The sequence below is a fragment of the Chaetodon trifascialis genome, chromosome 8, assembly GCF_039877785.1.
Source record: "Chaetodon trifascialis isolate fChaTrf1 chromosome 8, fChaTrf1.hap1, whole genome shotgun sequence".
NCBI classification, from domain to species: Eukaryota; Metazoa; Chordata; class Actinopteri; order Chaetodontiformes; family Chaetodontidae; genus Chaetodon; species Chaetodon trifascialis.
This window is the reverse complement of record NC_092063.1, coordinates 6,266,492-6,282,269: the sequence shown is the minus strand read 5'-3', so window position 1 is coordinate 6,282,269 and position 15,778 is coordinate 6,266,492. Positions and strand designations below refer to the sequence as shown.

Sequence of the window (15,778 nt, the reverse complement as noted above, 5' to 3'; positions counted from 1 at the left end):
CCTGTCTGAGCGAACAATGGCTGGAGTGGACGAAAGTAGGCTAGAGCAAATTTGCCTGCGCTGATGCATTTGTGGGCTCTGAGTCATGTTTGCACATTCAAATCTCGCAAGCGAAAACAGTGTGTAGCCTCGTTTTTATCTTCAGAAAAGACTCGATGAACCAGCGCAATTTAGGAACACAGCAAACGCCACTTTTACACTCTCAGCTAGGTATCAACCGCCAGCTGGTCACATGGAAACAAACATCAGCGAGGGATAAGCAGGCTCAAGGCGGCTCCTGGAAACCACCGGCCATCACCGCGTCGGCAGCCGTGACAATTAGTCCATTCAACTTAATCTGACTTTAAGCACGACTTTAAGCACGACGTAATTTCCTAATTTCTTCTGCACTAAACTAAGTGCTTCTCTGTTGTATATATGTCAAGTCAGCAACAGCGCCCGCGGCAAGTAGGTCACCAGACAGGGCTGAGGAGTCCGGCCTGCAGGAAATCCAGCTTAAAGCAAACAAGTTTGTTGTTCAGTCACACATCTGCTGCGCTAACATGTTTCTGCAGTGCTAATTCAGCATCTGACATATAAGAAGCTCGTTAAATTTAGGATAATCCAAATGAAGACAAACACATCTGGAACTAAACAATCTGAAAAGGTGTGGGACTGCACCTGAGTTTCAATATCACAGGATAATATTGTTAGTTTGCATACTATCACGCATTTTAAAAGGGAGCCATTTATATTAACTGATGCTGTGAACGTGATCCCAGTGAACCGAGCTTGCACAGAAATTATTCCTCCTCCCTACAGCTACAATAAATTCTGGTGGAGTGAGGGTCAGCGTTACACCCAGTTCACCCAGCACGAGCACAGAGCGTGCTGACTTCACTGGTGTCCAGCTTTGGGCTTAATTAAAACATGTGTGACGAGGTCACGTAGCCACCTGTGATCCACCCAATGAAAAAAGCACTCTCATTTTCAGTCTCACACACATGCTGTTGTTGTAAATGAGGAAAATAACCATAATATGCCATCATTATATAGCATTAAAGCCCCACTTAGGTTCAGCTGGAGCTCTGTGAGGCTGCACTGACACACGAGTGCTTTTCAGCTTGTACCAGTCAAAGGTTTGGACACACAATCTCCTCCAATCATTTTTATTTATTCATATTATTTTCTAAACTGTAGATTAATACAGAAGATAAATGCCTTGATGCAGCTTTGCACTTATGACATTCTCTGATATGTGTTATTCCATAGTTTTAATGTCTTTAGCATTAATCTACAATGTAGATGAGAAGGTGTGTCCAGACTGTGGACTCTCAATGCTAACGTTAGCATGCTAACATGTTCTCAGTGACAACGTTTAGCATGCTAAAATTTATTATTAGCGCTGAACAGAAAGCACAGGATAACTGAGGCTGATATTTTGCAGCTTTTTGTCACGAACTTAAGCATCAGACAAACAACAAACTGCAGTTTGGACGTGATGATGATGATGATGATGATGGCGCTGGCTGAAGAGTTAAGGGATCATCAAAGAAATTACCATTTATCCTGCAGGGACTTGAACGTGTGTACAAAATTTCATGCATCCAATCACTGTTGGGATATTTCAGTCTGGACCAAAGTTGTGGAGTGTCCAATGGGCCGACAGAGAAGAGGTGGATGCCTGGATGAATACAGTACGTGAGCCTATTCAGTTAATCCTGAACGAGCTCTTTCTCACAATAACACCTACGGACAGTAAACACGTACTCTGTTATCTGACTCTGCATTCCCTCTGCTTCAGGATGGGACCTGGATACTGTCAAAAACAGATGCACAGAGAGACAGACAAGGCCTAAAGCAACGCTGAACAATGTCTTTATATGCTATAAGGCTCAGGGTGGTGATACGAAACAGCGTCAAACAATACTGAACGTGACCCGATCTGTAGACTGCATCTCAGCCCAGCGTGGACTCAATGCGCCTATTGACAGAGGAATGAGCGTCAAGTGGTTGAATGTCCTCATTTAGCTGCAGTACAGTAGGATACAGTGTATATGAAAACACACACACACACACACACACACACACACACACACACAGTGGTACCACAGCTATGCTGACTGCTAATAGACGGCGATATCCATCACATCCACCCCGCTGACAAACACATGACATGTTTTCTGTCGACAGCGTCCTCATTAGTGTTATTTATGATTCTCACTTGATTTCATCATCAGTTTAGTATCATTTTAATGTTATTTTCTTATGTTAATGGATGAACACAGGTGTATTATTGTATTTTACTTGATTTCATGCTTTCTTCGTAATCTGTTTTTTGGTTTTATACGTCTTTATTTTTATTTTCATCCTCATCCTATCTTACTTTTTCTATCACAACAAGTCTGTTTCATTCTCCATCTTATTTTACGTTAATTTTTTATCTGTTTTTATATTTAGTCAGTTAGCTGTAATGAAGTCCATCGTTGCATTAATACAGAGTTAAAGCGAACCGTTCAGCTGCTCCACGTGAAAGGATTTTCATCAGTAACCCGCTGGAGGGCTTTTCATTGTTGCTGCTGTTCAGGAACTGTTGTCATAGGTTAGTGACTCACTGTGACCTATGAGGACTGTTTACTGCTACGATACTCTGTCACTGTCAGGTCATATTATCAATATCCTGATAACCATATTGTGCCACAGTGACCCAGTTTTTGCGTCCTTGTTGTGATCAAAACTAAATATTTTGTTGTCAAGAGACATAAAGCGGCAGTAAAACTGACATGACTGCAGCAACACATCAGTTCAGAGCACGCCGGTCTGGATGCATGGGGCCGCTGAGACTTACAAAGCACAAGACTTTAACAAAAATCCCCTCTGTTGTTCTGTAGTAAAAACGAGAGAACAATCGGTAGCCTCATGAGTATTAGATAATTAACTGCAGCTCACCCTGTGCCTTCCCGCCCCATTCTTCTCCATGGATGGCTCGCCAGCGTGAATGTGAATGTCAAAGTAAATATGCAAGATGGACTGACTGAGTGGGCAATGAAGAGCCCTCTGGTTGCCCCAGATCTCCTGTTTGTTTTGCCACTGCCCTTGGAAAGGTACTTGAATGGCCTCCTGTTCTCAAGCACTCCTGCCTTGCAGTCTAATCATCCTTTCTCATGCAAACATTTGCTTTTGTCGAACAAAAAGGCCTCTCTCTGTGTTCCTGTTCCATGGTGCAATATTCAGTGCAGTAAGCCTTTAGACACAGATAATCAAAAATCAATCAGAGATAGGAGCCTCTGTTTTTACACGTATGAGGCAGTAAGGGGAAAAATAAAGGTTTTGATCAGAGTGAAACCTTTAATCCTTGAAGATGATACCACAGCCTCTTTTTCTTTGAGCCGCACAAAAACTCTGAAACACGGCAAACGCACGTGATTGCTGATCTTGAGCATATTCACACAACGCTATTATGACTCGTCTGTTTGACGCTGGGGGAAACACCTTCTCCTCAAAAAGCCTGTTGTCTTGTTTACTTGAAGACATGACATTTTTGAGTCAGCTGACGATTCAGGCCTGCTCGGATGTGTTTTGAACAGGGTTGATGCATTCTTTCACCCACTACAACGCACAACACTATCGCTCATGTCGCCTGAAGGACGTGTCACTGAGGCTACTGACGGAGCATTCGATATGTTGAAGAGTTTATTTCATGATTTAATAGTTTATGAGGTGCCACTGTGAGCTACAGAGAAGACCAGTAAACAATATAAGCCCTAAAAGTAGGAGTACTTAGAGACATGTCGTTAAAAGGATATGAAAGTGTTGCGACATCATCGTCACTCTTGACTTCTGCTGCCAAATTACAGTATCCAATAAAAAGCCTGCACTGACATAAAGAGAGAGCCGCAACCTTCCCAAAAATGAAACAAAAACCTAACACATAAGAGCTCAAATTAAGCGGCAGCTCCATTAATATTTGATGCCAAAATTACAGAGCGTGCTGCGTTAAAGAAAGGCCGAACTGCAGAGAACAGAGGAGCTGCGATGCCGTCGGTGAATGCCAATGGGATGCAGGGGGCATCGTGTACAGCTCACCTGCTGATGTGAGCAATCAGACTGACCTATTGAAATGCCAAGTGCAATGGCATTCAAGGCCGCTGCTAAACAGGAAAAAACGGAAAAGTGTTTTGTTTTATATGGAAAGCTGATCGGCTTCCCGCGGAGCGCTCGACTGTTTGGCTGCCCCGCTATGCCGAACAAACACGCGGCGATCAATGCAGACATGGCGGCCCATTTGCTGCAACGGTGCAAATGCCAAAAAGTTTCACAGCACTTCATATTACGCTTTTCTTATTTCCTCATAATTTCTCCGCTTTGTTACGCTTGTTAATGTAAATTTTATAATGTGGCATGTTGCTCGCCTCACTGTGGTGCGCCAAGCTGTGATGGGCTAATTACTGGCCCCTGTGGAACCCCCCCACCAACCAACAACCACAGGGGGCGACAATGATCCCCTTCCACACTCGAACTTGACTTCGAAGAGCAACACACAGGTGAGATTTATGCTTCCTCTGACTACAAACCCAGAACAAAGCAACTACTAGCTTAACGCCGACAAGGCTAATATCCTGCGCAACATGCTGGAAGACATTCGCCTAATTTTCAGGGAAGTGGTCCGGGCCGAAGTTGCGTTGCTTGAGCAATTGCGGCTGTAACAGCAGGATCACAACTGACTGCACATGAAAAGAGCTTAAACTCCCCGGATGCTCACGCTGACTCTCCTGCGACCCTCAGCTAGCTAAGGACAACGCTAAAATCAGTCGTTTCACCTAAACACTGTCTCTGTATTCCATACATTAGTCCACAGCTGCTTCCAGGAAACTTTAGAGGAATTTTTTAGGGAACTAGGGATCTGTGAAACAGCGTTACCAAAGTAATCTTGCTTTTGCAAGCACTTCCCACCAAGACTGCCCATAATACATGTGTATCAGCGTCTGTGGCTCCACCTGGCCAACAGCCCACACACACTGACAGCAATTACGACCGTGGCCACTGTGCCAAAACCACCACACAGCCCAGCCTAGCTTTGACTACTGTCTCCACTAGCTGTCAGCTAATGGTATATTTCTAGACTTTGCTGAGGCGACGTTCACCGCATGCGCACATGAAGATACAGACATACACAAACTTATCCCTGAGTAAAGTCAGACATCCTGTTGCGTTGGGGCACCTGTTCACCTTTTGACCATTAAAGAGCTCTTTGCTGACTGTACGTCTACTGCTCAGTATCCTGTAATGTCTGAAGAGAGCTGCATAGAACCAGCAGGGACATGAGCATAGACTGACGACTTGGGAGACAGAGCACCGATCTGTGGAGCACATATGTTTTTCTATTCCACCTAAGCACACGTGTAGAGTAAGTCACAGTTTGCTGCAGTGTGCACATCCATCATACCTTCAGCCCTGTCAGGGCCTCAGTAACACACCTGCACCTCACCTGCTTTCCTCTCTGTTGTTTTTCTCACCTTGTCTTGTGTATGCGTCTACATCTGACGCCTCGCCATTACCAGACAGGATGTAACCTTTAATGATTCGCCATCAAGCGGCAACAGCAGCCCTATCAGGTCCAATTTATGAGATAAAGCCAGACAAATGACGCCCAGGACATTTATGGCAAAAGCCATCCACATCAATATGATGGCATCCCAGTGCAAACGGCACAAACATGCAGGCACAAACACCACACAGAATCTGCACAGTCATCAAACAGAGACACATAAACAGATGCATGCATCCTCGCTATCACACCAACGAGAGTGGCGTGTTGTGAAGAGGTTTAGTTGCTCTGCAAATTATTAAGACATTCATTCTTACCCTCCATAGGCTCCAAAAGTGAAACTCCTCTTTCTCTGCGGCATGCCGGCTAATGGATAGCAGTGAGTCAGTCAACTCACTGCTGAATGGAGCCAGCACTTGTGTCACTTACGCTGACTGAGCATGTGTGTGCGTGTGTGTGCGTGTGTGTGTGTGTGTGTGTGTGTGTGTGTGTGTTTGTATGCTTTGCCTGCCGTCTGAGTTCCACTCCCGCAGCCTCGGCTAACGTGCCCTGCCTCTTCCTTGCTCACACGCCTCCTTCACAAACAGGGGGAGAAACGGCGAGAGGAGGAGGAGGAGGAGGAGGAGGAGGAGGAGGAAGGGAGGGAGGGAGGGAGGAGGGAGTCAGAGTGAGGGCTGCTGACCATGCCAGTCTCCCAGGGAACCAGGAGTGTGGCAGCAGCCTTTCTCATGCACAGGCGACATCGTCGCTGAAGTAGACGTTGGTTAATGGATCAAAAAAAGGCTACAGGCAAAACAAAGAGGTGTTCTTGGCTTTGCGAGAGTTTGCTTAAAACAAGTCTTGCAACACCAGTTCTCCCTTTCTCTGTCGCTGGAAGACAGCTGGTCAAACAAGCTGTGGACATCAACATTCTTCACAAACGTCCCCATCAGGGACTTGCAGCTCCACTCCTGCATACTGTAGGTGATGCCCTCTGAGCGAGTTCCTAATCTGCTCATTCATCTCCCTCCTAATTCTTTCTTTTGTGACACCATCACCTCTGGTATGCACGCAAAAGGAGTGTTAACGTGGGACAGAGTTAGCTCGCGTCACCATTAGCCTCATTGATTAAAGTGAGTAAATGTCTGGCCGTGGAGACTCTCCTTCAGCGGGCTGTTGAGTCTGGCAGCAGTGACAACAATGCATTAATGTTGCCATGGATTATTGAATAAAGACGGATTGCAGTCGAGAGCGTCAGCCAGCTATCTGATAGTCACTTCCAAAGTATTTGTACTATGTTGGGTGAAACGTGTTTTCATGGTCCGTGTCAGGCAGCACAGAGGCAGCTGTGTTGGACGAGAAAAGCAAAGTTTTTAGTTGGCAGCAGTTAATTTTATACTGAATCCTGTATAAGTGAAATCTCTCCAACCCGAGACCTTGATCTCCCCAAGGGCCAATGATGTCTTCATCACATTAACTGCAAAGCACTCATAGTAACTGGGCAGACAGGCACTTAATTAATCAATGTGCAGACCAAACGAGCACAATCATGCTGATAGACAATTACATCATCTCTCCACAATTACATCACCCCTTTCCCCTGAGACTGCAATTCTCTAAAAACATTTCACCACAGCATCGCAGTCCTTGGCTGACTTTGTTGGTAATGGACCTCACTTTGTCTCTTGGCCATGCGGTAGCTCTGACCATGCAGATTTTTGGCTTTGTTGATTAAAACCATAATTGATTTGAGTGACAGTTCAGACAATTAATTTTAGAGGCATGGCTCTCAGGATGCCAATGGCTGTTTGTCAGTCGGTCCAGCAGTTTGGTGCAAAAGGAAAAATCTCAAAAACGAAGTTTGCCATGAAGTCCATGAAGTTTGCAGACATTCATGGTTCCCAGAGGACAAAGCCTGAACCTTGACTTTTCCTCTAGTGACACCATGAAGTTGACATTTGTGGTCTTGAGTGAAATGCCTCATACACAAGCTGATGTTCCGCGCAGGATGAATTTTATGAGCTCTAGCGAAACCAAAGTCAAATTTTATATTTGTCCAATCTGTCCAGCCTCCTCTATACTTTGTGTTTTATGCTAATTAGCGAATGTTAGTATGCTAACCTAGGACAGTGGCCATAATATTACCAGTTAAGAATCAGCAGCATGCTAAGGAATTAGCTTACAGAGCTGCTAGCACGGCTTTAGACTCTTGCTCACTGATTGTCCTCTCGTGTTTTATCCATTTTATGAAGTCATGTGGCGATGCTTATTGATCAAAAGGAAAAGGAACCGCAAATAACATGGAGTTTGCCATTATCTGTTGTTCCTGGCTAATTGTTAAAAAGCCTAACACCCTGATACACCAACATATCTTAAATTCACATAAATAACACAATAAATATAAAGAGAGTACAAAACACATCTTCCAATAAATAACACCACAACACAGCACATGGTGGTCAGCTAGAATCCATACTCAACTATTAAGTACGTGAGCTGCGATGTGAAGTTGCTGTTCTAGGGTTGTTTCTGTTTGTGACCACGTTTAAAATGCCACAACTGTTTATGTCTTCTGAAACATGAGAAGAAAGCTTCAACCAAACCATCAGCTCAGTTACTTTTAATTAGCTTAAAAATCAGAAACCACTGCCTCGATCCCAGCAAACAGCCGGCTCTTCACCGTTGGCACAGCCGCTGCCCAACTTTATTTAAGTGCCACTCTATCGATTCAGCGCGTCCGTCTTAGTGCTACCTTCAGTCTTGTCTGCCTTCCTGACAATTCAATTAACTAAAGCAGCTCTGGCGTGTGCGAGGCATTTGAATGGGTGCAACCCAGACAGAGAGCCTTTAATCACATCACCTCAGGGACAGAGGAGCAGCTCCAGCTCCTCTTTTGTCCTAAAGGAAGTGGACAGGCAGGAAGACCCTCAAGAGGACAAAAGAAATGGACTTCCCTGCCCGATATCCATGTCGTCAGACTAACAGAAACCATTGATACAGCAACATAGACAAACCACCAACCCAGTCTTCTCTCCGGCCTCTGTTTTATATAACAGTAAAACAGCGTCGTAATCCTGAAATTCCAATGATCGTTACTTAATTAACCAGCAACCATAAATGTCGTTATTGCTAAAGGTGCAAACAAATGTGGGATTTCTCTTCCCACTTGAGTCTGTGAATGGGTGGTGACTGTCCCGTGAACTCAATAAATCTAATTATCATTGATATTAATTTGTTATTCATTTCCAGTGTGGAGGGGTAGCGGCAGGTGGGCAGTTATGGAGCTAGAATTGGTGTGTGTGTGTGTGTGTGTGTGTGTGTGTGTGTGTGTGTGTGTGTGTGTGTGTGTGTGTGTGAGGAGCAAAGATCATTCATTCATCCCCGGCTCTGCTTTCACGGGGCAGGAAATTTGCTCCCGTGGAATAAATGAGCGCCGTGCCCGTCGACGCAGACGCCGACTGAACGGGCAGCTCGTGCAAAGGCCTTTGTTAAGGAGGTGCATCGTAATTTATCATTTCGGCGCTTTTAAAAAGAAATCTAATTTTCTGTGTGGGGGTTTAATGTGTTTGAGGCTGGACAAACATCATAAATCAACGCTGCGACAAAGCGGCAGGGTCCGGGGCGAAGCTCTGGCTCAACAAAAGTATTACTCCAATAGAAAACTACAGAGCAATTGAGCTTTATAGCCCGTGTTTATTCTCATCAATATTTTAGTTTTTCTCTAATGTAAGCTTCACGGTTTATTCTAACGGCCTTTATAACGACAAAACAATTTGATTTAGTTTGTAGTTTTCACGCAAGGTGCACAAAGTGGTTCCTAGAGAGAGGAAAATAAAAGTGAGCCATGAAGTCAGTGCAGCAAAGACTGGTAATCCTTAGTTTTTAACCTGGAAATTGGAAAAGAAGATCCAAAGTGGACAACCTGAGAGGCGTCTAACCAGCTTCTTACTATGAGCGTTGGTATTTTCTGTATTTCTGTTTTTCTCTGTGCTGTTCACACCAGTGTGAAGTGGGCGGGACTTGAGAAAAAGGTGATGTCATTTACTTCAATCAACCAATCAGCGACATGTGAATTAGACTCTGACTACGTTTGGTGGTTTGTTTGGTTACTGTCAACAAAAACCGCTCAGTTTCTGAGAGTTAAGTTTCTCATAAACAGCACCTGAAGATGTTATCTGCCTCATCACAGCCTCATCCGGCCATGAATCATCCATTAATGCAGAAGAACTTATGACTTCCTGGTACCAAAGCCACGATCAGTGTCAGACTTTTTTTTAAAATAGATGATAAAAACTATGACAGAAATGAGGCGCAGTATTAGTTCAGGCAGACCACTGAAGCTGTGCTTGTATTGGCCGATCTGCATCACCGTGTTTGATTGGCTCATTCACGGCTGTGTGCCTCGTAACTTCCAGTCACATTCGTGCAGGTGTTTGATTAAGGACTAAATAATCACGCTGTGCTTCGCCTCTTCTGCTGCTCGCTATCTGCGGCGGTCAGCTGGTTGTCAAACAGCCTTATCTTCAGATAGCAGGACCGAAGCTGAGCTTTCCGTGTTTGCTGTCAGACGACGGCCACTCTGTAAGGGACCCATGTTGTGGTGGTCCAACGCTCTCCCTGCTAATACTTATTAGGCGGGGAGCAGTAATTTTATTTTGGGGGATTAGGTCCCTCAGCAGAATCCTTCTTGCTGTTCAGATGTATTGATAACTCCCTCACACAGCAGAGCCTTTACCACCAAATCTAACTGCACAACTACTTGCTAAAAATGGCTAAATCCTTGATTTAAGTGTCAAAATGTGACCAAAAATCAAATTTATTTAAAGGCATACTTATTTTTTAAATGATCAGTGACTTTTACATAGCAGAGCTTGTTATAATTAGCAACATTTGGGGGGTCGGCCAGTCAATGTTTTTGCTTGAAGAGGACCTCTACTCTAAAAAAGTAGGAGCTGAGGTGGCGAGCAGCCCCTTAAAGAACGAGGTTAATCGTCCCACAATATTTATACTGTATCGTCATGAACACACTGCCTATGGCCGGTGTATATATTCTAAATATTTTCCAGATACTTGGCCGAACAAGGAGCACACATGCGCTCAGTTATTTGGAGAGGGTGAGTTTGCAGAGGAAGGGGTGCCATACAAATATTTGAAGGGGGTGAATATTCAAAGGGCAATTGTGCTTTGAAGCGTGAGGAAATAAGCTGAGCCTTATCTCTGCCAGCATTTCTTTTTCATTACACTTTCCAAAATTCAGCAGCTGACTGAGCACAAACATGGCTGAAGCCACGGCAGATGTAATTATTTAGAGCTATAGCGATTTGTTAGTTTACGCTGGTTCAAGTCACACTGAACAGAGGAAGGCCTCAACGTTACTTTACTGTCACTTCAAAGGAACAGAAGGGACGTTTAATATCACGTCTGCTTTGTGATTCAGCCCCCGAACTCACTTCTTCTTCACTTTATGCAGAATTTACTTCAGTTTCACATCCTCACACTTGGAGAGCGGACAAAAATAACGCGGCTGAAAACAAGCTACAGTACGGGCTGTTGACTGTCCGACTGGGAGGAATGGGGGGAGCCCACTGAACCGTCCTCCTCCCATTGAGGTCACGTGACCCCTCTGGCCCCTGGGAGCCGCCACAAACAGCCTCACGCGCACACTGTGGCCTTTCATAGCGTCTCATTAGAGGGCCAGGATATTATGGCGGACACAGCAGAAGAAAAGAGGTGTTGTTGCAGCGTGATTGAATGGAGGCCGATCCCACTTTATATCCCGCTCTGCTGAGGCCTGAATGCAATTATCCTCTGCCTATATTGTTGCCATTCTTTCCATTTCACTGGCTATAATCAGTGGGTGACAAGAGTGATTACGCATTTCTTCCTCATTTTTGAATTACAAATGTCATCATCTTGAATTTTCTAAGCGCTTAGCAATAACTTAATAATAACGGGGACTCAATGAGGACTTCCTGAGAGCATTAGCCTCAAATCAATGCATGGTAGCGCTCCATCTTCTTCAGACAATTATGATCCGATGCAGGATGAGGGAAACAGCTACAGGGACATGTTGCTCATTGATCTTTGCTGCAGAGAAATATCTGTTTCAGTTATAATGGATCCTCAGCACACAGGCAGCTCTGTGACGGATGGTTCCCGGCGACTGAGACAGACTTTGTCTTCATGCCAGGTGATCAATAGATGACTCGCCACACTAGAGACAGACTCAACTTTAAATCCCTCAGCCGGTGGAGAAATGCCAAAAAGCTAGAGGGCAAGTTTTAATCCCTTACTTTCAGCTCACGGTGGGAATCGCACATCTGATGGCTTTCATTTCCACTGACCACGATCGCAGTATTGACCATATTCCAGAAACGTTTGCGCTGCAAAGGTCAGTAAGAAAGCTGGTTAAGAAAGTGGATGTTTTTAAAGTCTGCATTCCTGGCTGAATCGGGAGCGATGATCAGGAGCATGCAGAGTAACAGTGCCCTCTCCTGACAAAATAAAAACAAGTGCATTTACTCCAGGATAAGTCCTACTGTCTTCTAATTTGCTTAATAACTTAAGCAGATCAACTCCTACATTGATAAAAGTGAGGGAAAGCTGAAATTCACATTAAGTTTGTATTTTGGAACTTTTAAGCTTCCTAAGAGGGACCAATAATTAAAAAGGGATTTTGATAGCAACATAAATGTGGTAATTTATTCCTAACAATAAGCTTCTGATGCAGATATTTCATGGTGGTGGTGGTCTTGCATATTAACTTAAAGTTTAATAACATTTCATTTTTAAGCTTGGATATCTGCCTCCTGGACTGTAGCAGCATTATTTTACTGTGTATTTCAGCTGCTACTGTAGGTCTACATTACTCGATTTAAAATTTCAAAGCAATTCATGTTATGTGACTATTGCTGGGAGACAGAGGGCATTTATGTCATGAATATGCTTATTTAAATTACTGAACATACATTTTTGCTCCTTCCATACATGATTTTTTTTTTTTTTTTTGCAGTGTCTAGGTCGGGCACATTTCAGGAGTTCGGGAGAAGATTGCAAGGTCGAAGATAAAACCACATCAAGCCTTCAAGAGAAGATCTTAAAGCATCTTGTTAGGTTAGTTCAGCCCTCTAACGCTCATATCTGCTGTCAGGTTTGACATGACTTTTTTTTATCATCAGCCAGATTTAGACCTAACGGTGTGAAGTGTGTGTGTGTGTGTGTGTGTGTGTGTGTGTGTGTGTGTGTGTGTGTGTGTGTGCGGGGTCAGAGCCTCTGCAAGGGAACAGCAGGTGTGTTTGAAAATAGCAGCAAAGGTCTGCATGTGTCACCCAGAAAGCAGCAGACTGTGATTGCAGGCAGGGCGGGAGTGTTGAGTCAGGAAATGCGCTCACTGCGTCGCAGTAGAGGCAACCTTCATACCAAGCTAATCCAGACCTGCGACACTGTGTGTGACAGGTTTCCACGCAAGTTGAAAAGAAACAATGTGAAATCGTTGCAGAGAGGAACAGCATGTAGAGTTTCTGTTGACTTCGTGCTTCATCGACAGGAACCTTTCCGTCACGGTGCAGGACCATTTGTTGCACACGATGACTGAATGCTAAGTTGCAGTGAGCTGTAGGATCCCCTCACGTAGCTCGCCTTATGCGCTACATGTGATGTGGTTTGCAACCATAAATCTCCTTCTGTATCAAAAAGAGAGCTTTTAGCGGATTGGTGCCTGATGAACGGCTGAAATCTAATACTTTTTCGTGTGGAACTTTTGTCTCCCCCTTCTGGCAGTGAGGGTAATTACACAAACACTGTCAACATGCGTATGATGGCCACAGGCTCTGCCATCTGCCTAGCTGCTGTATTTTTTTTTTTCTAGGATGATGATGGAACTATCCAGTCTTAGTGAACCCTTTAAAGGCCACCTCAGCCCCTTACCCTAACCCTAACCTTCATGGGTTTGACATCAAGAAGTGCTCGCTATGATTGGATGAACAAAAAAAAGCTCTGTCTCCAGCCTGCTGTAGCCTACTCCTTTGCTACGGTTGGCCCCTGCTTCAGCTCCGGCTAACCAATCATTGCTGGATGAGGTAAATGCGTCACTACCGGGGTGCCAGACACCTGCATTAAAACTCAGGTATACTGCAAAATAGAGAGATTGACCTGTCAGTGATAGGCTTAATCAGCATGGTGTGAAGTCACACTGGCAGCCATGTTTGTAATGATTTCCGAGTGAAAGAGTGATTTTTTTTTTTGTCTAAAGAGCTAAAGAAAACTAAAGAGAGCGAGCAAGGAGGATCAATCCAATATCATGCTCATATAAGTCTTTTACAGCAGCAACACTGCAGCATCGTATGCTGACTTTTATAGAGCTCAGCTACATGCCCTGAATTTTAAAATATGGCTGTTAAATGTTATGGTGTGGTAACTCCCTTTATATCAGTGTTTCTCAACTCTGGTCCTCGGGCCCCCCTGCCCTGCATGTTTTAGATGTTTCCTGCTCCAACACACCTGATTCAAACGAGCGGCTCGTCATCAGGCCGCTGCAGAGCTTGATGACGAGCCGATCATTTGAATCAGGTGTGTTGGAGGAGGGAACATCTAAAACATGCAGGGCAGGGGGCCCGAGGACTGGAGTTGAGAAACACTGCTTTATATGAATGCTTCTCTGGCTTGTAACTTACACACCATAAAATAGTCACAATGATATCATAATGCATCAAACACACCTGATTAATGGACCACTGTGGAGTGACTCCGTCAAGCGAAGAGCTGCGGCTCGTTGAAAAGATCTTTTCAGTAACGGTTGTTTTTCAGGATCAACTGATGAGGATGGACTTTTCAGAGAGGACGATTTTTCCACAGAGAAGAAAATAAAAGAAAAAAGTCACAGTGTCAAGTTACGACACCTACGACAAGGACGCTTTTATGCCTACAGATGCTGGTAGGTATTGAAACTAGTGAATGGACACTTGTGCAAAGGCAACTTGTGCTGCAAATCAAGAACAAACACAGAGGCCTCACGGAGACAGAGGCAGAGAGTGGGTGACTCATTCAAAGCCCATCAAAGAGACAGTACACTTTCGCTCTAATAAGCTGTTTGCAATGGTCCAGCTGACATCCTCCTCTGAGCAGAGAATGCACACAAATACAGAGTGCAGATGAATAATTCAGCAGGGAGGAAAATGATGCATCCAGTTTCTAAAAAAAGACCTTTAAGTATCAACATGAGGCTTTAAATGTTGTTTGTTTAGTTGCGCCTGTGGCTCTATAATTAAGGTACCGCATAAGAAAACACAACACAGTGACTTAAAAATATAAGAGAGGTATGACTGTGTGATTAGAAATTAATTAATGAGCAGAATCTCATTAAAAATATCACTCTCCGTGTTTCCATCACTCAGGTTTCTCCGGCTTCACAGCGACACAATGAGCCTTCATTTCATGCAGCTTCTCATCCGTGACCCACTGACTATGTTAATTACAGCACAGGCTTGTATTTCAGACATCACAGACAGGGCTGTAATTTACAAAAGGGCTCAATAATATATTAGACATCAAACTACAGCAGGAGGACGGCGAGAGTGCAGGAGAGAGTAAATTGCACCGCTGACAGGGCGCATCTTCACAGACTTGCATGTTTGACACAGTGCCACGGGGGCATCTTACATGTATGATGATGGGTGGAGAGGAGCGTTTCGGGAACAGCCAGTGGCCTCGCATAAACCAGCATATAAATAATCCATGTAAAATCTGGCAAAGCTCGTGTGGAAATTGACTGAAGTTCAGAGGCTTGGTTTCTGGAATATACAGTCGAGGCTCATGAATGGAGAAACTGCAGGGTTCTGTCTTTAATAAGGCTGAAGATTAAGGTCCAAGTCACAGGAGCAAAACAGCTGGGAGAAACAGAGATGCAATAGGACCATAGACTGCAATATTTACCACATTTTCAGGATAATTGCATGCCTGAGTCAGAGGATGCGGGATTAGGAGCTCAGATAGACTGTCATGGACTCGCCCATGAAAGTGGAAGCAATCAATTCAAATCTGAGCAGAGTCATCCAGTGAAGTGACGTTAAATAGAGATATGGTCTTGTCTGTTTCGGTTACCCGTCTCGTGGCAGCATTTCAGCACAGTGTGGCCATCATAAATCTTCATAATAAAAGCAGGTAAACAGCTGTAGAGAGGGTGAGGAGATGAACATATCAACATGGAACTGAAGCTCGGGTCTTTTCTTAAAACTGTCTTAAAGTGGAACTCCAATTTTTACGCACTGATGTCTG

General features: G+C 44.3%; 1 protein-coding gene across 14 annotated transcripts in view; it reads right to left on the bottom strand.

The window, feature by feature from the left end:
* Positions 1-15,778, bottom strand: part of rap1gapa (RAP1 GTPase activating protein a) — a 55,348-nt gene that overhangs the window by 36,005 nt on the left and 3,565 nt on the right. For 5 of the 14 annotated variants that reach the window (XM_070969276.1, XM_070969280.1, XM_070969286.1 and 2 more), the window contains exon 1: positions 5,845-6,012. The exons of 2 other annotated variants lie outside the window; for them this stretch is intronic. In XM_070969276.1, the coding sequence (XP_070825377.1) occupies positions 5,845-5,888 (44 nt within the window). In that variant the 5' untranslated portion in view covers positions 5,889-6,012. Of the gene's footprint in view, positions 1-5,844; positions 6,109-15,778 lie in introns of those variants that run through there. 7 more of the 14 variants (XM_070969302.1, XM_070969277.1, XM_070969300.1 and 4 more) reach the window with 4 other exon arrangements.